Source organism: Eleutherodactylus coqui, chromosome 3 (genome assembly GCF_035609145.1).
Source record: "Eleutherodactylus coqui strain aEleCoq1 chromosome 3, aEleCoq1.hap1, whole genome shotgun sequence".
NCBI lineage: Eukaryota > Metazoa > Chordata > Amphibia > Anura > Eleutherodactylidae > Eleutherodactylus > Eleutherodactylus coqui.
In genome coordinates, this window is record NC_089839.1 from 247,261,728 (window position 1) to 247,284,543 (window position 22,816).

Consider the following 22,816-nt stretch of genomic DNA (forward strand, 5'->3'; position numbering starts at 1 on the left):
TTTTGGAAGGACTGTTGCTTTTTTGCACAGGCATCGCCATATTTTACTATACTTTTTGAGAACGCAAAGCAAGTGCATTTGCAGGCGCCAAAAAAACACCGATGCTTCCAGCCATTGGTCTAATAAGTTCAAGATGTGTTATTTTCCTGCACAATTACGTAGCGTATCACACATCTCCTAGCGTATTGAGGGCACATTTGCACATCCCCATTGACTTCTACGGGGACTTTTAGCGCAGGAAAATAGAGCATGCCGTGCTTTTCTCGTGCAACCGAAATGTGCAGAAAAATTACTTGCATGTGAGCGAAATAAACGAGTTCTATTCACTGCGTATTACCGGTGTGTGAATGCGGCCTTAGGGTTCCTTCACACAAGCGTATACGTATATCTGTTCGTCCGTACTCAACATATATTCCTAATTGTAATTAGAGTTTTTAAAGTCATTCATACCTGCGGACGCTGCAGTGTGAATGTAAAACAACACGCTGAAGCGATGGCAAGCAACGATCGCGATAAACCCTCGGAATGGCAATAAAATGCCTAATTAGGGTGAGCGGTCTTTTTTTCCCAGCATTTCCCCCCTCCCTTTTTTCTGCTGCCATAGAATTCTAAGGGAGCTTCCTGTGTGACACGGCCTAAGATAGGTCAAGACTAGAGATGAGCGAGCGTACTCGGAAAAGCACTACTCGCTCGAGTAATTTGCTTTATCCGAGTATCGCTGTGCTCGTCCCTGAAGATTCGGGTGCCGGCACGGAGCGGGGAGCTGCAGGGGAGAGCGGGGAGGAACGGAGGGGAGATCTTTTTTCTCCCTCTCTCCCGCTCGCTCTCCCCTGCTCCCCGCTGCGACTCACCTGTCAGCCGCAGCGGCACCCGAATCTTCAGACCCGAGCACAGCGATACTCGGATAAAGCAAATTACTCGAGCGAGTAGTGCTTTTCCGAGTACGCTCGCTCATCTCTAGTCAAGACCTATCTTTTCACGGCCCATATAAAAGACACGGCCAAGAAAGATAGAGCAGGTCTTATTTTTTTCCCGCACAAATATTTTGCGCAGAAAAAACACTGTCTGAATGAAGCAATAGAAATCCAATGCATCGCTTGGTCGTATTATATGTGTGACTTTTTAACGCAACGGAAATGCCTGCGCAAATACGGTCGTCTGAATAAGCCTTAAGGCTGGGTTTAAGCAATGCAATTATTTTGTTTCTTTAGAAAGTGTTGGAATAGATCCCAAAGATGATGGATACAACATTGCTTCACACTTCTCCCTTCCTTGGGGATTGGTTTCCACTTTTCCTAAATTCAGTATTAAGCTTTTCAGCATTTAATAGATACATTATGAAAAACACAAGTGCAATATATGAAGATTTAAGCAGAATGTAAGAATAAATGATTTACAGAGTGACATCTTCTTGTGATTATGGCACAGCAGCGTGTGATAGATGTAACAGTGGAAAGTCTGCAGTGAGCGGTGTCGCCCCTCAGTAGGGCAGGTGCTGTACTCGGCTTTTTGTAGGGATAGATCCTTATGTTTTCAGTAGAGATGAGCGAGCGTACTCGGAAAAGCACTACTCGCTCGAGTAATGTGCTTTATCCGAGTATCGCTGTGCTCGGGTCTGAAGATTCGGGTGCCGGCACGGAGCGGGGAGCTGCAGGGGAGAGCGGGGAGGAACGGAGGTAAGATCTTTCTCTCCCTCTCTCCTGCCCGCTCTCCCCCCCCCGCTGCGACTCACCTGTCAGCCGCAGCGGCACCCGAATCTTCAGACCCGAGCACAGCGATACTCGGATAAAGCCAATTACTCGAGCGAGTAGTGCTTTTCCGAGTACGCTCGCTCATCTCTAGTTTTCAGCTTTGTTCTTGTAGCAGTGTATCTATGAAGTTATTGAAGTTTACCAGACTTGAAATTCCCCACAAAATCTAAGTACCGTCCTATCTGGGCTGCTTTTTCATACCCTCCTTATTTAGTGTTTTGCCATCATTGAATGTGTGAATTGCCTTATCTATTAACTTGGTCGGGTGTTTTTAATATGTATTAAAAAAGTGTATTCTTTCTGCAGTATAGAACTTGAAACCAGATTTACCATACAATGTCATAGACACATGCACTTGCTGAAAATTCCAACCAATCATCATGGGCATTTCACTGGTTAAGCCCCTGTTTGGCTGAAGTGCATTAATTGTCCAGTAGCGCCTCTCTACAGTAGAGTACGGTACTGCTCTTTACCTTGCCGGGATGAGCGGCTCCTTTGGATACCAGGTGGGAACAGCTCCATTTTATATTTCTGATACAGTGTGTGTCTTGTACAGGACCCTGAAGACACTCCTGTCCTCTTGATAGAACGCGATATACAGTTTTCAGCAGTTATTTCTGACTATGATATGTACAGATTTGCTTTATCTATATGTTATCTCCTTAAAGAGGTTTTCTGAGACTAACATATTGATGACCTATCCTAAAGGCCCATTTACATACAATGATTATTGCTCAAAATTCGTTCAAATGACCGCAAATGAGCGATAATCGTTACATGTAAACGCGGCCATCATGCGCTTTTCATCTGAATGATGGTTTTAAGGTGAGCTTAAAATCCATCATTGAGTCACAAATAAATTATCTCTTAACAGACCACTGTGTTCTCCACAGGAGCTGGGAGATTACATTGTAAACTGCCCACATGCTGGGCTCTGCAAGCAACTCCCAGAGGCCCTTTTACATGCAAATGAAGACGATAAAGTGGTAATGGACATTAGTGTCCATTAACACTTTATGCAAAATGATCGCTAAAACTTTCAATCTTTCAATCCTGTGAATCCTGGCCTTAAAGGGGTTGTCTCGCGAAAGCAAGTGAGGTTATACACTTCTGTATGGCCATATTAATGCACTTTGTAATATACATCGTGCATTAAATATGAGCCATACAGAAGTTATTCACTTACCTTCCCTGCGCTGGCGTCCCCGTCTCCATGGCTCCGTCTAATTTCAGCATCTAATCTCCCGATTAGACGCGCTTGCGCAGAAGGGGCTTCTGTTCGGTCCGGCACGAGCGGCGTTCTGGCTCCTCCCCCTTCTACGCGTCATCGCGTAGCTCCGCCCCGTCACGTGTGCCTATTCCAGCCAATCAGGCGAAAATCGCGACCATGTGACACATTGGCTTCCAATGCATTCATTCACATGAGCGATTTTCAGTTACGTGAAAAAATCACGCTGGCAAAACGATAACATCGGCGACCATTTTTGTTTGCTGATTTTTCACGCTGTGTCAAAAGATAGGCCTTGACTTATCTTTTGACGAAAAACGCTGGAAGCTCCCATAGACACCTATAGGAGTTAAAAAAAAAGAAGGGGGAGGGAGTTTACCTGCATCTAACGCTTGGAAAAGAAGACAGGTGCCATTATTTAAGCTATTACAAGTCATTCCGAGGATTTCTGCCGACTGACTGAATTCCGAGCTGCAGCGTATTTTTCCCGCAATACACGCATGTGAATGGATGAGAAAACACTAATTAAGCTCAGGACTGGATCGTGGCTATTCTTCATTGTTGCAATTTTACAGCGTATGCGGGCGATCGTAAAAACGCATGCGCTCGTGTGCCAGAAGACTAAGTTTGGTTGCATTGTTTGAAATTTAGTGATGATTATATCTATTAGAAATCTGTACTCTATAGCCTATACAGTTGCAAAAGTCTGTCACTGAGTCCCACTGCAAAAATAAATAAACAGTGGACGGTATACGGTTTTCAGGGTTTTTTATTAACAGGTGTAAGTGCAGCGGGATCCTGGCCGAAGCTAAAGTTCCAACACTTTGTATCTTTGATGTATTTTTCTCGATTTACCTTAGCTGCTACCCAGGACGGCCATACTTGTCCACACTTTCTGATGTCGGTAATGGAAACACCATACAAAAGGCCTTCTTCACCCGGGCGTCAAAGTCACGCGACTTTGTAGCACTGCTGCAATGCTACAAATCACATGTATTAGAAGCCCATGCTTTCCTATGGGTTCCTTCACACATGCGATGTTTTGTAGCATGCAACAGCCCGACACAAAAACCTTGCGGGTCTGGCGATATGCCCACGACTCGTGAGGTTTTGTAGCCCATGTTTCCCTATGGAGCCTTCCTCTCTGTTGCATCGTGGCACACAAAAACATTATTTTCATGCGGTGCGATGCAATTTTGACAGTAGGAAATCCTACTGTAAAAGCCCTAATCGAAGAAAAAAAATTTAAAAAAACCACATGCATCACCTAAGTGCTGTCAGCCCGACCACATGTTCTTTCATGGGTACCCGGCACTATTCCCCTTCATCTCTTCTGGCCAGGGTTTTGAAAATCCCCGCCTCCTGGAAGCGCTTGGTGTGACTGGCTGACACATTTAGCAAATCACAGCCATTCATCGAGCACTGGCTCTGACTGGCTAAGCATCAGCCAATCACAGCCAGTGCTTCCAGGAGGCGGGGATTTTCAATCCTCGGCCAGAAGAGATGAAGAAGATAAGTGCGGGGGACCCAGGGGGAAGCTGCAGCGGAGCTCCATACAGCGCTTCTGGGTAATGTATGCTTTTAAAAAAAAAAAAATTCTGCACTTAGGGTATATTTTTGGGGTAGGGCTAATATTTTAAGCCCTCCCCCTGAAAATCCTTGCATGTGGTGCTACAAAGTCGCGGTATTGCCGTGAGATGATGCAGCGATATCGCATGCACCAGTGATGCGATATCGCAGCGATTTTTTTCGCGGCGATGCCGTGTCGCCCATGTGAAGGAGGCCTTACAACATGTGCCAAAATGTATTGGAGAAGATCTTTAGACGGTTGTTCTGGCAGCATACAGATAAAATACACTATAAACCATGGTATACCATTAGAGAAGGCACCAATAAGTGTGTCCAGTTCTACAGACTATTAAACAATATATTCGCATCTTTCAAAAGCATACTGATATTTTTCACGAAGCTGCCGGCAAGAAACATGTGGCTTTTAGATGGTGAGAACTAAAGGGAATCTGTTACGGTTTTAAAAAGAGATTTATTAGACGTTGCTTCAAAATCCCATCAGCGGGCGATATTGATGGAAAGCACATGTTGTTTGCCAATTAAGGTGCCTTTCTTCATAACTGACTATAGGGGAACCTGGCGGTTTCAGCATCACAACCATATGCCGCTTCAAAGCCAATCAGGCCATAAAATGCAGACCAGGGCCATCACTAGTGCAAGATTGAAAAAGCATCTAATATGGTAGAGGTACTTTTTTCTTAAAGGGGCCATCACACTAGTAACAGTACCTACTCATAAAGTGGCAGCTTGCTCTTTGCTTCTGAGGAGGCTCTTGCAGAGAGTGGAGGTACAGTCTCATTTACTGCCGCTTGCTGATGCTAAACATGTAAATAAAACACTATATATTAATTACAGTATATCACAACTATATGTTAAGCAAAATTCCAGCAGTGTTTACACCGGGCCATCGGTACTCATAGCGGCAAATAGGAGGCAGCCAAAAAATACCAAGTACTTAGTGTAATCTGGTTGGAAGCTACATGGGCTAAAATAGAGGGCATTTCATTAACCCTTTCCAATCCAATTTTTCTGCCACCTGCACATTCCACACACCAGCTTTTATTTATTTTGGGTGGAAAAGCTCATTGTGGATTGCTTGGAATTACTCAACAAAAACACGTAAAAATGATCAGTCATGATGATTTTATTATCAATTTTTTGAAAATTACACGTGAGTTATGAGTGTCTCACATCGGGATGATCATTTGTAGTGATCCTGTAAATATATGTATATTAATATAACATACATTTATATAATAAGACTATTCATTTCTAATTTCTCTCATGATAGCTGTCTATCTCTAATACAGCACATGCAGAGGCATCCTATAACTGCATACGATGTGCATAGCACATGTTTCTAACCCTATGCAGAAAAGAGCTAAGACATCGGAGCTCTCTTCTGCATAGTGTAAGAAATATGTATCGGACCTCGCCCAACATGAGGTCTGACACTGGATTGGAAAGGGTTAAAAAACGATTCCCAATATGAACAGGTCATGCCATAAATATTTTATCTTCACTTATCAGAAGAATGAGGGTCCTGTGACCCGCCCCCAACAGCTGGGAAATAGAGAGGAAGGTAAACATAGAAAACACTTCCCTCAACTCAGTACCCCTTCTCCTATGTGCCTATGACATCAGTTTATGGGGTTTATAGCAGCTGAGAGGTTTCTTCTGTAGGGTTATTCCAGTCTTATAAAGTAATGGCAAATCACTAAGATCTGCCATTAATTTGTCATCTGTGGCGGTCCAACCTCTGGGACCCCCACCGATCCCCAGAATGAAGGGGCTGCAGTGCTGCCATCATCAGAAATGAATAACTCTTTAACCCTTTCCAATCCAATTTGTATCTTGGTTTTCCTAGGGGGCTTACTCTTTTTCTGCCGTTATACAACGGCGCTATATGCTGGCTAAAGCCAGTACTGCATGAGGTGACCCGTTGGATAGGCTCCGACAGCAGAGAGGCTGGCAATATACAGTAAGAGAACCCCGACGGATGTCTTTCAACATCGGAGTTGTACAGCCTTAAATAATAATGTCTTGAGACGTCAAACAGTGGATAGGAAAGGGTTAAAGAGTACCTACACTTTTAGGGGATTTAACTTGGATAGGTGCAGCTGAGGAAGCCTGCCAACCGCTGTCTCCAGAGTGTGAAGTAGCTGATAACCACAACCTGTACAGAGATTCTGCAGATCCTTCACCACTTGCTAAGGAGTGGGGTAACAATTAAACACAGGAACATTAATCTGCAGAAGCTAGGTGCTGAAATGTTCATAAGCATTTTAAGCAAAAAGGTAGCCAAACCCTGTTATCAAATATTACAAAGTTTCTTAACCCCTTAAGGACCAGACACTTTTTAGGGATTTTATCTATGTGGCAGTTTTACTGCTGTATTTTGTTTTCTTTAGCTACCACAATTATTTTTGCTGTGTTTTTTTTTCCGTGACATATAGGGCGATTTTTTTTTTTTAAATAACCTTTTCACTGGCTTTTTTCCCGTTTTTTTGTCTTATTGGGGTAAAATGCTAAAAAAAATGATTTTTTTTTAACATTTGTAGTTTTTTTAATTCAGTATATTTACACTAAAATAAAGTACGGAAATGGGTTCCTCTATTTGTTTTGGCTGCTTTGATATATAATATGTATGGTTTTGGTTTACTGGGCGCATACGGCGATGGTTTTGGTTGGCGTCGGCTTTGTTTTATTTTCTTCCTTATGTATATATTGTTGTTTTATTCTGAAATTTTTATTTCCTGATGTATGTAATTATACTTTTTTTTTTCTTTTATTTGACACTTTCCTACTGTAGCTGGGGCATCCATAGGAGCCCCAGTTACAGGGGAAAGCAACCCCTGTAGTGACATTAGTCCCTGGCAGAGCTGGCCAGGGTCGAGTACGACCCTGCAGCTCTGCTGTAGCAGGCAGTCCCGGCGGTCACATGAGCCCCGGGCTCCCGTAGTGAAAGTTACACTTTTACTTTCACTTTTGAGTACACAGCACTCATTGAGCTCTGTGTACTCGGGGAAGGAAAAGGCAGAAAGGGTTAAAAAAACCCTCCTGTCTTCTCCTATGGGTTATCAGTTGTTACTAACAGCTGACAACCTGTCCTGCCCCTCTCCGATTGATTGCAGAGCAGGAAGCTTAAAGCGCCGTCGTAATTTTACTATCGGCGGGGCTTTAAGCCCTAGACCAGGCGCTGTATATTTACCGTGCTTGGTCCTTAATGGGTTAAAATCATATATTCATCCCCGCCTAAAAAGCTACTCTTTTAAGTAAAAAAAAATGACTTGCTAATTATCATGGCAGTCCTTTATAAAATAATAATACTTTATCTTAGCAATATGTTTTACTTTAAGTGTTATAACTGTTAAGTCAAGACAAATCTAATGGTAAACACACAATAAAAATGGATTTCATAAGGGTAAAAAACACATTTTAAGGGTGCATTCACACGAACGTATATCGGCTCAATTTTCATGCTGAGCCGATATACGTCGTCCTCGTGTGCAGGGGGGGGGGGGAGGCTGGAAGAGCCCAGGAGCAGGAACTGAGCTCCCGCCCCCTCTCTGCCTCCTCTCCGCCCCTCTGCACTATTTGCAATGGGGAGAGGCGGGGCGGGGGCGGGGCTAATTCACGGCACTTATCCCCGCCCCCGTCTCGCCTCCTCTCATTGCAAATAGTGCAGAGGGGCGGAGAGGGGGTGGGGAGGGGGCAGAGAGGGGGCGGGAGCTCAGTTCCTGCTCCTGGGCTTTTCCAGCCTCGCCCCCCTGCACATGAGGACAACGTATATCGGCTCGGCGTGAAAACCGAGCCGATATACGTTCGTGTGAATGCACCCTAAGGCACACGGGAAATCGTGAAACTACCATATTACATTATTGAGATAATAAAGATTAATATTGTAAGAGCAACATCACATGAGAGTTATCCAATAACTTATGTAGTAGAGGTGATTGTGGACGGCCAGTGTCCTGGACGTTGTGTGTGGATCTCCAGTTCACCCCTTCCACAGCGGGTATGTCAGATGGATTAGCTTCTTGTTACTATGTAGTGATGAGATCCACATCATGTCCGAATGTTGCAGATGGAAGTCAAACACCTGTAGACACAAAGGACCAGGGATTACAAATACTCCAAGCATGGACACTAAGGCCACTTTCATATGCCGGTATACTCGAGATATCGAACCAACTGGTTTCACACGTGGCATCATTTTCGAAGTGGAGAAGCTCACTAAGGAAATTTACACCATGTACTTTGATGGGGGCGGGAATCCCATTGGTTTGATATCTCTAGTAGTTACATTGAAACTCTCCTGAACAAGAGGACATTAAACAACCTAAAGACCAACAACCTGTTGAACGCTAAACAGCACGGCTTTACTGAGGACAGATCATATCAAACTAATCTAATTGATTTCTTTGATGGCCACAACAATGGTGGATGAAGGTGGTCCCCCTCCTATCTGGATTTCAGTAAAGCCTTTGCTACAGTTCCACATAAAGAGCTTATAGATAAGTTACTGAAACTTGGACTAAGGGCTCTTTTACATGGGCTGATAATGGTTTGGATTCCCACGATTCGTGAATCTGAATGATCATTCAGTGTAAATGCATACACAGACTGAATGAAGAGCGATATTGTTCACTTATCATTCGTTGTTCAGTTTAGGCAGCATAAAAACTGAATGGCGGTCAGCCTGGGTAAGAGGCAGTAGTTCATCTATGACTTCCTGCTTACTGTGAATGGAGGCGGGCAGACCAGAACGACTCCCTTCCATTTAATCAGCGATGATCATTCCTGTGTAAAAGCACAGGAGCGATCATCGCTACTACGATCTTTCGGTCATCTGTGTCCGACAGGTCGCCCAGTGTAACAGGCTGCTTACTCCTTGCATAGTCTGGTGGATTCATAGCTGGCTAAAAGATTTCAGAGTGTTGTTGTTAATGGAGTATATTCTGAACGGTGACAAGTTACAAGTGTTGACCACAAGGGTCAGTCCTGAGTCCTATTCTTTTTAATACCCTCATTGTAAAAAAAAATCATGCACCTAGAAGGAGTTGTCGCAATCAAATGAAACTTTCTATTTATGTAAATGTAATGTTGATATAAGTAAGTGATTACAAGATCAGAGCAAAAGGAAAACTGAACACATGAAGAGTGGCTGTAGTACCCTATTGTACCGCCTCTAGCTTGGATACAAGATGTGATATGGAGGGCATGGAGGCTCTAGTACCCTGTTGTACCGCCTATAGCATGGATACAAGCTGTGATATAGAGGGCATGGAGGCTCTAGTACCCTGTTGTACTGCCTCTAGCTTGGATACAAGATGTGATACGGATGGGCTTTAAGGCTCTAGTACCCTGTTGTACCACCTCTAGCTTGGATACAAGATATGATACGGAGGGCATGGAGGCTCTAGTACTCTATTGTACCGCCTCCAGCTTGGATACAAGATGTGATATGGAAGGCATGGAGGTTCTAGTACCCTGTTGTACCGCCTCTAGCTTGGATACAAGATGTGATATGGAGGATATGAAGGCTCTAGTACCCTGTTGTACTGCCTCCAGCTTGGATACAAGATGTGATACAAGCGGGCATGGAGGCCCTAGTACCCTATTGTACCCCCCCTGGCTTGGATACAAGATGTGATACGGGCGGGCATGGAGATATATAGCTTCCGCATGGTATCCTGCATATCGCTCCACATTTGCCATAACTGAGCCTCGAGATTGTGCAAACTCGTAGGCTGTCGAAGTTGGCGTCCCAGATGGTCCCATATATGTTCTATTGGCGAAAAATCTGGTGACCGGGCAGCCATGGAAGTATGCGAAATCTAGCAGTGGAATCAGACCCGGCGCCCCCCAGAGACCCTATACTCACCTATCCGGATCCGCTGCTAATGCCTTGCCTGGCGAGCCGGTGGCGCGTGCACAGTGCTGCGCTGGACTGTGACGCATTGCGGAATATCACGGGACGGATGGCTTCCATTGACTGCAATGGAAGCCGTCTGTGCAATTTTCCGCACAAAATAGAACATGCTGCGATTCTCACAGTTGATTTCCGCTCGTGGGCAGGGAAGAATCGTTTAACATTGCATGTCTATGGACAGTCATTACTGCGGAAGTCGCGTCAGGCGCCTGGCTGTGAATTCCGCAGCGACAATCCATCCGTGGCATTAGCCCTTAGAGGCACACACAGTATTTAGTCATGGCTTGACACACCGGAAAAAGGAGATCAATAAGTTTTATAATAATACATTTTGAAAAGAAACAGAAGTAGAGTACTCATAAAGAACGAGCTCACCAGGTTAGAATATATATTTCTTTAACACAATGAGTTTGCTCATATCTTTAACTAGAATGTCGAACTGAGCTCCCATAGAGTAGAACAAAAATTAAGAGCAGCAAAGACAACGACAACATTAAATTGAGCCATTAAATAACATTCTTGCCATTGATTGAAGTTACCTGGGTCTAGTTATATAAAACACTTAAGAAAGATATTATACAGTACATAAAGAATTATGTGGCGAGATGACAAATGGAGTCATGCTGCTACAACTAAATCTGTAAGATTACCCTGCAGGGAGTTATAGTAGTGAGTCCATGGAATCCAGTCATACTTTGCGTGTCTTTTGCCATATAATTGTTCTATATTACCGTATTTTTCTGAATATAAAACACAGTTTTCAGTAAGATAAACTCTTGCTGAAAAGCATCTCTGCCTTATCGTACAGAGGCAGGGGGGTCTGATAGATCCAGAGACCCCTGACCGCTATGTTAATGATCCGACAATGCACTGATAAAGTGGGCTGAGCGATTATCAGGAGAACTCTGCAGCCATACATACCTAGGCTGCACGATCCTGCCTCTCCCTGCCCAATCAGTCCCTTCCAGCCTATAAGGCTGGAGATCACAGAGACAGACAATAGCAGAGATCAAAGGTCTTACAGTAGCAGCAGGACTATAGATGATGTCATAACCATGTGACCAGGAAGCATCTAGAGGGAGGGGGGGGTCAATTATTACTACAGTTGTGTATATGGATTTAGTGTTTAAAAAAAAAATCAGTGTTTAACGTGCCAGCAATAGATGTGTGTGCATGCATATATGTAGCAGAGCTCTATGTGTATTTCTAGCAGAGTTGAGTATACTCTAGAGCTATGTATGTTGCAGAGCTGTCTGTGTTGTGCGCAATTGCAATGTGCTTGCAGTAGTGCTGTGTATGTGCATAATGTGAATGTATTTGCTTGCGCCATTGTTTGAATGGACACACTAGGTTTAATAGGAGCTGGCTTTTCACTGTTATCTCCCTTTTGAACACTAGAGCAACAAAGTTAAAGGGGTTGTCCCGCAAAAGCAAGTGGGGGTATACACTTCTGTATGGCCATATTAATGCACTTTGTAATGTACATCATGCATTAAATATGAGCCATACAGAAGTTATTCACTTACCTGCTCCGTTGCTGGCGTCCCTGTCTCCATGGATCTGTCTAATTCTGATGTCTTCTTGCTTTTTTAGACACGCTTGCGCTGTGCGGTCTTCTCCCCTTCTCCTAGGTCCAGGCACGAGTGGCGTTCTGGCTCCGCCCCCTTCTACGCGTCATCGCGTAGCTCCACCCCGTCACGTGTGCCGATTCCAGCCAATCAGGAGGCTGGAATCGGCAATGGACCGCACAGAGCCCACGGTGCACCATGGGAAAGGACCCGCGGTGCATCGTGGGTGAAGATCCCGGCGGCCATCTTGGTGAAGGAAGAAGAAGGAAGACGTCGCAGAGCGGGGATTCGGGTAAGTAATATGTATTTTTGTTTTTTAACACATCCCTTGTGGTTGTCCTGCGCCGAACGGGGGGGCTATGGAAAAAAAAAAAAACGTTTCGGCGCGAGACAACCCCTTTAATGACATTTTAAGTCCCACCCAACTGTGGCTAAAGCATGCTCTCTTACTCAGAAGAGTCCAAAAGGTGTCTAAGGTACATGAAAAATGTGTGGCATGACATGTCTGTCAATTTTTGGAGGGGGAGGGAGAAGCCCAAGAAAGAGAAGGGGGAGGGAGAAGCCCAGCCTCCACCCACCAGCCAGGAGTGTGTATTGTGCTGGCTTGGAGGAAGAGCTCTGGCAGACCTCCCAGAGTGAAACTTGTGGAGTGTGCAATGACCTGCATATATAATAATCAGCTACTCAACCCCAAAAAATGTATTTGCATGTATCAGTTCTGTGTCAGTTTTTAATCAGTCCACATTCAGTTAAAAACTGATCAGTTTTAAAAGGACTCCAAACGCATTTGTGAAACCCCCCTGAGAGTGCATAAATGTAACTACTCCTTAAAGGGGTTGTCTCGCGAAAGCAAGTGGGGTTATACACTTCTGTATGGCCATATTAATGCACTTTGTAATATACATTGTGCATTAAATATGAGCCATACAGAAGTTATTCACTTACCTGCTCCGTTGCTAGCGTCCCCGTCTCCATGGCTCCGTCTAATTTCGCTGGCTTCTTGCTTTTTTAGACGCGCTTGCGCTGTGCGGTCCTCTGCCTGGTGAATGGGGCCGCTTGTGCCGGAGAGCTGGTCACCGCGTCGTCATCGTAGCTCCGCCCCCGTCACGTGGTGCCGATCAGCCAATGAGGTGGCTGTATCGGCAGTGGAACGCGGAAGACAGAAGAAGAAACTCCACGGTGCACCATGGGAAGACCCGCGGTGCACCGTGGGAGAAGACCAGCGGCGCCATCTTTAAAAGAAGAAAAGAAGAAGCTGCAGAACGCTGATGCAGGTAAGTGCAATGTGCTTGTTAAAAACTAACGCATGCTTTCTTTTTTACAGGGCATAATGCAGGGGTCCATTTAAAAAAAACAAAAAACACTTTCGCCGCGAGACAACCCCTTTAACGTTGTGTTAAATAACCTGAGACACCATATCAGACACCATCCTCATCCATTGATCATATTCTGAAAATAACAAGGTTTCTGAAAAAGTATTCAAATTGTTCCACCAGAGCTGTTACTATGGGACACTTGCACAGCAAAAGGCCAAGATGTCCTTTATGACCGGGTTAGATAATAGCCAGCCTCTTTCACCTCTTTAGGACCATCTTTCCTACCTTGAAGGGTGGCTAAGACACCTGGGGGGCTGTCAGAGCTGTGCCAACACATGTGAGTTGCTGAACAGAGCGGTGTGGAGGTGCGCGCCGGAGATCAGAATCTAAGTACCCGCTCGCTGTGCTGGCGCCACACCCTCTGCCAAGCACTGGCTGTGTCCTCTAAGGAAACTGAAGGACTTCGCGAGACACCTAAAATAATGGGGCGAGCTGGATTCGGGCCGCAGGCCTTGAGTTTGACAAGTGGTGTAAGTGGAGAGGAAGGTGCTATTTAGGAAGAACATTTGCTGATTACCATCAGTGTTGTGGTCTACGGTTTCTGTTACCTACTACTCTAAACCAGTCTTTAGAGGGTATTTAACTGAGATGACCCGAATGATTACTTACATCATGAAGGTAGAACTTCTTTATCACTTCTGTTACAGCCATTGTGTTCTCTGAGATCAGGAGCATCAGTAGGATATGTACTGGGAGGAATACATTAGTACGAATGGTCTTTACAGCCACAGAATGTACAAGGTTATGATAACTGTCTAAAGAGGGATTGAGCAGGAACATACTTAAGGGTGGTTTCACATCTGTGCTGGGGGTTGCGCTTTCTGCTCCATTTGGCTGCTTCACCAGATTCACATACATAACCCTAAAACTGCCCAAACATATTGGCTGATGGTCGTGGTTCCTTGGGCTGGTCATTATGTACGTGGGTACTCTACCACCACTGTAGTCAAGCTCTGAAGACTCTGTGGCTAGGTCTGAAATTCTGAATTCAGTTTTGGATGAGTATTATGTCTTATTATGAGTACTCGGAAAGTAAAGCAATGTATTTACAAAATGACATCTGAGCACGTTTTATCAAAAGCGTAACATTTAGTGGTGTAGATTTATATGTATTTTTAATCTAAGCATGAGAAGCATATTGTGTGATATATGCTTGTACTATAAGATATTTCAGGAATGCTGTGATTTCGCCTCCCACTTGTGACCCTGTAGGGTTCACCACAGTATATCATTGCATCAGATACTTGGGAGCACAAATCAATTTATTTTCCAGTACAAAGAAAATGCAAAAAGGCTGCAAGAGATGTGAAAAGAGCAGAACAAGGTCTCACAGAAGTGTCCACAAAGTTACTTACATAACACTAGTCTACTAATGTGCAGGGAAGTTGTGCCAACCAATTCAGTTCCTGTCTGTCTCATATCTGCCTTATTACAAAATATGACATAAATAAGTAAATAAAAAAATCGTGTTATTTGTATAGCGCCAACTTATTCGGTAGCGCTTTCAGGTAATTTATTTATTACCCCCCACCAAGCTGGGTACTCATTTTACTGACCTCGGAAGGATGGAAGGCTGAGTCAACCTTGAGCCGGCTACCTGAACCAAGCGGGGATTGAACCCGCAACCTTCAGGTTGTGAGCAAGAGCTTAGAACTGCATTTGTGCTGCCATAGCACTCTGCACGACACGGGGCTCATTACTGGGTGACAACCTTTATAGGAGTTGTATTGGTTTCTATTAGTGGTTCTAACTCTTTGGAGACAGAGGGAAAGCGCATATATAGAAAAAGGCTGAATATAACCATTATATATAAGGCTGAATATAACCATTCGAGAACTTAAGGGGGTATTCCCATCTTAACTTTTCATGGCTTAGATGAGAAAACCCAAGCTCTCTAGTTTCTGACCACCTGTCGGAAAAAGCTGGGCGCTTCAGCCCAGGGCGGTTTTCGTAGCTCCCATTCGCTTTGGTGAGAGCTACATAAGCAGCGCTGGGCTGAAGCGTTCACCTGTTTTCGTAGGTTCCAGCTGGGTGGCCGATAAATATAGCAGCATTTTAGCAACTTGGCTATGAAAAGCAAAGCTGGTTATACCCCTTTAAATGTAGTGGTGGTTTTTAGATTTGATGTAGAAATGTTCTTTAAAGCTTTTGCCAAACCAGAGCTCTAATTCAACATGAACACTATCAGTCCACTCGGAAATGTGCTAGGAGATAGTGTTTCTGGCTTGCTCAATGGAAAGCAAGCTCGTACAATGTGAAAGGCTTCAAACAGTATAGTACAAAGTGTCTTAAAGGGGTTGTCCCGAGGCAGCAAGTGGGTCTGTACACTTCTGCATGGCCATAATAATGCACTTTGTAATGTACATTGTGCATTAATTATGAGCCATGCAGAAGTTATAAAAAGTTTTATACTTACCTGTTCCGTTGCTGGCGTCCTCGTCTCCATGGTGCCGACTAATTTTCGCCCTCCGATGGCCAAATTAGCCGCGCTTGCGCAGTCCGGGTCTTCTGCAGTCTTCTATGGGGCTCCGTGTAGCTCCGTGTAGCTCCGCCCCGTCACGTGCCGATTCCAGCCAATCAGGAGGCTGGAATCGGCAGTGGACCGCACAGAAGAGCTGCGGTCCACGGAGGAAGAGGCCATCTTCAGCGGTGAGTAGAGAAGTCACCGGAGCGCGGGGATTCAGGTAAGCGCTCCGGTGAGCTTTCTTTACCTCCCTGCATCGGGGTTGTCTCGCGCCGAACGGGGGGGGGGTTGAAAAAAAAAAAAAACCCGTTTCGGCGCGGGACAACCCCTTTAAGTGATACACGTTACAGTGCTAAAAGGAAAACATTACTCTCATTGACTCTGGTGCGATCCTCATAATAAACAGCTTTTCCATGTGGCATGGAAACTACCCCGTACAGAACACTTACTTCATCTGAGCACTTTCACGTCTATACAGATGCAACAAAGTATAACATGACTTTTGAAAAGGGTTATAACTTAGTGTAGCAAATCTAGTATTCTGCCAGTATTTCACTGTCCTGACTTTCTTGCCCTTACTTTCCATGCTGCATTGTACAGTCTCTGGTCCAATCAGCAGGAAGATTTTGAATGCTCGCCCCTCTGATTTCTCAGGATAATCAGACATTTAGAGACATTCTAGTAAAATGATTAAAAAACCCACTCTAATGTATGTGTGAAATGTGTGCACACACATACATACTGTAACAGTAGGAGATGCAGAGACTGTGGCAATCGTATTCACAGTGTCTGCAGATCTGTCAGCCCGCAGCCTGTAAGTGCAGGGGAGCCATCTATGCTGCTGTTATGGAAAGGTCCCACCCCCTGCTGCTAAAGATGCAAAATTTTTAACGCAAATATATTGCAGATATGATAAAACTAACACAAACTAGTGGATGAGCATAAGTTGCTTGAAATGTTTGTGCCCCTTTAAGGAATGCCGCTGATATTTTAAAGCAACGCAAAGGGTGCATTGCGCATCAAAGTGTACATTTAAAGGAAATGCGTCACTTTTTTTTACTAATTAAATTCTGACAATGAAACATATTTTTTAATCAGTCTTTATTTTCTGATTGTACACTATTTATTCTATACGCTGTACATGACTATAGGGACGATTATTTTACCTGAGGTGCTGTTAACAGCATTTAGCGATATGTTTTACATCAGCCTCATGGGCCATAGGAAAGAATAGACAAGAGAGGTTCACTGACTTCTATGTTCTAGGCATGTTCTATGACTTGTGCAGAAAGTGTTGTGCAAGGAGAGGGAGGAGGTGAGCTATGACCATCACCTATTATAAATGGTGGAGCCTGTGTAATACATACATACGTGTTACCTTTCATTGTAATACTACCTATGATGGTGAGATGATTACTAAAAAGTTTTCACTACAAAACAGGAAATGTCGGCCTATTATTAGGATTAGTGGTTATTGTGAAAACTGCAAGACTTTAAATAAAAAAAAAAAAACAACAAAAAAACACAAAAATTTACAAAAAAAAAAGCTTGACAAAATGTTTACTTAAACAATAGGTCATTTTCCGATACTTTCTCTTTCACACATGCAACCATGGACTCACTACTAATTCATGGTAAAATCCATGGTGGAAAAAGTTTCTACTACATCTGAACTTAGCCGTAGGCTGGCTTTCTACTTGATGCTTTTATTGTGGTTTTACCGCATTTCTTTGGCATTTTGATAGCATTTTTGATGGGCTTGTTAATTGTACATCAAAACCACTGACTGAAGACCACATGTGTTCTACTACAAAAGACTGTTGCTGTGCGACACAATCTTAAGCCAAGCAGCTTCTACAATGAAGCCAAGTGCTTCACCTGTAGCAGCTGACTAGCATAGCAAAACCCGGCCTAATGTTCATTAGTCATATGTAAGACAGGGGCACTGCTTTGGCCAATAGCGGTCTGCCTCTGGTCTGCAAGCAGGATAGAGGAGACATAACAATAACCACACTGTACACAAATGTATCGAGATGCAGAGATATAGAATGAGACTACATCTATCCAGATCAGTTGATGTGGTGTATCACGTTCTAGGTCTCTCTGCCTCGGAGCGCTGCAAGCATGGATAGTAGAGTATTTCTCCAGCTGGCCTCCTTCCAGATTAATCAGAGTATTGTATGGCTACCAGACAGGAAGCCGCGCTCTCGTCACTCTCCATGTCCCCTCCCTTCCACTCTTTGTTTATTTTCTAAGCTTTCCTGAAACATTGTTTTTAGCAATGAGTTTGTTTGAGATAACTTTCCTCTTAAACGGTAATTTTTTCCATCACAAATCTAGTTCTTGGGTTACACGCGAATGTTCCTGATCTCCCTGTGCGAGCAAGCAGCAGACCTCCAATGTACCGCATATTATTAAAGGGATTCTGTCATCAGCTTGGTGCTGCCGAAACCACATGGACCTGGGAAGGCTATGCACAGTGCCACCGTGGGTGTTCTCTTCTGAAGCACTGCAGCATTTCAGAATAAGCACACTTTGAAGTTTGACTCAGAGCTGAACTCCGAATCAGGCCGCACCAGACTTTCCCCACCCACAGCATATAGAGTAACAGCCCTCTCCCTGCTTTTGTATAGGGAAAGTGCTGTTCCTCTGCATGATGCGGGAGGGGAGAGGCTGGTGCGGCCTGCCTTCCTGACTCGGAGTTCAGCTCTGAGTTAAACTTCGAAGTGTGCTTATTCTGAAATGCTGCCATGTTTCAGGATAAAACAGGGGCACGGTGTATGGTTGCCCTGGGTTCATGCTACCGTGGTTTGGATCCCTTTAAAGTGCACGCTAATACACTGGCATAATAATAATCTTTATTCGTATAGCGCCAACTTATTCCACAGAGCTTATAAACATGGTTGGTTTAAGCCACCTCTTTCCTTCAATCCATAAACTGGTCATAGACATTACGTAGCTGCTGAGCAATGGTTGTCTGCCTGGTGTTTGGAAGGTTACATTGATTGAACATAGGAAAACCTCCAGAATGTCTTTCACTTTCCTCGTCACCTGCTGACTATCACTTCCACCCTTCTTGTTACAGTAAACAACCTGGCTTATGGGAACTAAATGAGACTGCAGAGTTTGCAGGTTACGGCTGGGTCCCCACGGGGCGGAATTGCCAGCGGAATTTTCAAAATCTCGTCCACTTTGCTGCTACTGTAAATAATGAAAATCAATCCTTTTTCATCCATTTTTCCTTCTTGCTTCTGTATCAGGTTTTATTTCTGAGCATACGCAGGAGACAATGAAGACCAAGACTGATCGGTTTAAAATGCTGAAAAACAGAAGTTAAATGGAAATGAACGGAGAGCATACTTTATGTTTTCCGTTCATTTACATTCTGTGCATTTCCGATTTTTGTAAAAAAAAAAGAATCAGACAAAAAAACGCTAATGTGAACTTTTGCGCCGGCCTCACCAGGCCATACGAACGGGCGCACAAACGTTTGATTTGTATGCCCGTTCACCAGACTTTTTACTAACAACGTAGCGTATATCGGCCGGCTGTGAAAACAGCCGGACAATGTGCGCTTGTGTGAAAGAAGCCTTATAGTGAATTGAAGTGCTGAAATATCATTAGTCAGAAGATAATTGGAAACGTGGAGTAATAAGATCAAGCCCTGGCTCCCATCACTCTAGTGACTGGCTGGTCCCAGGGAAAGGGGGTGCTAGAAGCCTGGCACAGCCTCTAGGTGGCGGAAGGAGAAACGCTCATGATTCGAAACACAAGATAGCTTTATTATAGAGGTTGGTATTATTTATCTACATATGACCCATCCAAATGAACAGGATGTGAATAGATCTCTATTCACATACCCCACAGCTTTGGGTATATGTATATAAGCAAACAATATCTGCCTTCTTCAACAGCGGTCTCTGACAACATCTTCTATTATTACCTGTAGCATGGATTGTTCAGCCATAATATTAAAACTAATTAACAGATGAAGTGAATAATATTATCTCATTACAATGACAACAGCCAAGGGTGGGTTATATTAGGCAGCAAATGAACAGTAAATTCTTGAAGCTGGTGGGCAAGTTGGAAGCTGGAAAGCCATCTTTTGAGCGATAATTGTTCTGTCTAAATGCTCTGCCATCGTGCACTGTTTGTGCACTATTCGTTCATTGCTCATTTCTAGCAAGCTAGAAATGAGTGAGGAGCCTTATCAATGCCGCATGCTGATTTTCTCAGTGGGCGGCACTGATAACATTCTTTCAGCTGGTATCCCGCTGGGACTTACCAATGTGATACTAGCTGAGACCTCTAAGAACAAAAGAGCTGTATACAGAAGAAAGCGCTCCAGTTGTCTTCTGTATACCCCGCTCAGAGCGCTCAGTTGTATACCAGCTGAGCGCTCCAAGAACACAGAGGGAATGCTGTCTTCTGTACACAGCTGCTGTCTTCTGGATACCCCGCTCAGAGCACTCAGCTGTATATCAGCTGAGCGCTACGAGAACACAGCAGCTGTATACAGAAAACAACGCTCCCGCTGTCTTTTGTATAGGACAGGAGCCTTCATTTGCACGCTAATAAGCTCTTAAGTAGCTAATTCTCTACTTAAGAGCTTATGCAAACAATCAAAACTGTTACTCAAACTGTTGTTTGAGCGAATTTTGAGCGATCACCTTGCCTTGTAAATGCAAACAACGATTATCGCTCAAAATATTGCTTTTGAGCAAATTTTAAGCAATAAATGTTGTTTCTAAATGGGCCTTTAATAGAAGCAATGCATCACAGCTTTCTGTGTATTTGACTGCATCACTGACTTGTCAGATTTCCCATGCTGACTCCTGTTTATTACAAAAGAGCCCACAATAGGCACATAAGCATTACTACTGGACTACAGAGCAATGGAATAAGGTGGTTTACTTTTATATCATGTGGACGGCTGGGTGCGCGTGCTAACTTATCTGGGGAAGAGATGGCACCAGGATGAACCATGGAAAGTAGGCAAGTTGGCAGAGACAGTGTGATGTTCTGGACAATGTTCTGCTGGGAAACACTGTGTCCTGTCAATTATTTTGTAGATATTACTTTGACATGTACCACCTACTGTCAAAAGTAAACGTTGTATACCAAGTACATGCCTTCATGGCAGCGGTATTCCCTAATGGCAATGGCCTCTTTCGGCAAGATTATGCACCCTGCCCCTCAGCGAAAGGGGTTGTCTGAGACTGGAAATTGAAGTGGATGGGTCTAAGCTGCAATACTAGACACAGATGAACCAATGTGATGGCTGTGATTGGTTCTTCGAGCGCTGCATTGATTGGTCCATGAGCGCTGCGGCTCAGCCAATGAGAGCCATTGCTTGCTTGAGGCGGGGTTTATGAACCCCATTACCAGCAAGCAGTCTTCTGAAGCAAGAGCACTGGCGCTCCGGAGACCAGCGGGATGGACCCGGACGGTGCCTGCTAGGTAAGTATGATAAGACATTCCCCCAAAATAACACCCTGTGCCTCTTTTGGGGCAAAAAATAATATGAGACAGGGTCTTATTTTCAGGGAAACACGGTAGCTGCAGAATATAATTTGTATGATTCTGCTTAAAGTGAAGGAATTGCCACTTTTCATGAAGCTGCACAGAGGCCCACAGCCCTCTGCAATATACCTGGCAAACACATGATTATGTCATCCAGCATGGTTGTGGCACATTTGTTGCCATAATAGCTTCATACGTTGCTAAAATATTTACAGTTCTCTTTTGGCTTTTCAATTTTTCTAGGTTTTGTCTTAAAATATAAAATTCTATGAAAAATGCAGCTTATATGGTAACAGAATCTGTGACAGTGGCTGCTTAGTTCAATCTACTCATTGATGATTGGCAGTAGATTACTAGTAGATTGTGTTCAACCCATTAGGCTGTGTTCACACTGGGTGGAAATCCCATGGAAATCTAACAGGACCGCACAGAAATTCCACAAGATTTCTGCAGCAAGAAGTCCTGTGGGTTTTGGCGCGGGTTTTCAAGCAGCCTATTCTGCTGCAGCCAGCTCTTCCCCATAGAGAGGAGTTGAGGCCGCAGTGGAAATGGCAATAAAATTGACATACCGTGGCGCTGAGTCCACTCGTCCACTTTGCTGCTTTATCCCTGGATAAAAATTGCAGACGGAATTTCCAAGCGGAGAGCCCGCATGGAAATTTCACAGCTATTCCGCCCTGTGTAAACCCAGCCTTATGGACAAGGCCTTTTTTTCCCCCATTTTAGTTTTTTCCTCCACCCCCCCATTTAAATTTTAATAATTATGTTCTGCCACCGTATTCTGCAAAACAATAACTTTATTTTTCCGTCAACATGGTTGTGTGGGGGCTCATTTTTTTGCGGGATGTCCTTTAGTTTCTTTTGGTACCATTTTGGAATACATACGACTTTTTGATAGCTTTTTATTGCATTTTGACCAAAAAAGTGCATTGTTGGCGTTCCTTTTTTTACGACGTTCATCGTGCGGAGTAAATAATGCGTTACTCTGATAGATCAGACTTTTACGAACGCAGCAATACCAAATATGTGTATTTGTTTATGATTTAGTTTCTTTTATTATAAATATAGCAAAAGGGGGTGATTTAAACTTTTCTTCTTATTTTTTTTTTTACAATAAGTAAAACTTTATTCATCTTGTTTTTACTTTTTGTTTTTTTATTCCCCATAGTGGACAACGACTTGTGATGTTTTGATCGCTCCTGCAGTATGATGTAATGCCATAGCATTACATCATACTGCGATCTGACAGGCAGTCTATCAAGCCACCCGACTGGGACGGCTTGATAGGTATTCTGCCATGACAGCTCTGAGGCCATTCAGAAGGCCCCCGGCTGTCATGACACCTGCACGACTCCCTGAGATTTCCACGCATAGGGGCCGTTCGGGGGGATTTAAATGT

The 22,816-nt window shown here is 43.9% G+C and overlaps 1 protein-coding gene across 2 annotated transcripts in view; it reads right to left on the reverse strand.

The window, feature by feature from the left end:
• Window positions 1-8,377: 8,377 nt before the first annotated feature.
• Window positions 8,378-22,816, reverse strand: part of LOC136621607 (uncharacterized oxidoreductase ZK1290.5-like) — a 97,802-nt gene continuing 83,363 nt past the window's right edge. For both annotated transcript variants that reach the window (XM_066597211.1, XM_066597212.1), the window contains one exon: window positions 8,378-8,650. In XM_066597211.1, the coding sequence (XP_066453308.1) occupies window positions 8,549-8,650 (102 nt within the window). In that variant the 3' untranslated portion in view covers window positions 8,378-8,548. The remainder of the gene's footprint in view (window positions 8,651-22,816) is intronic.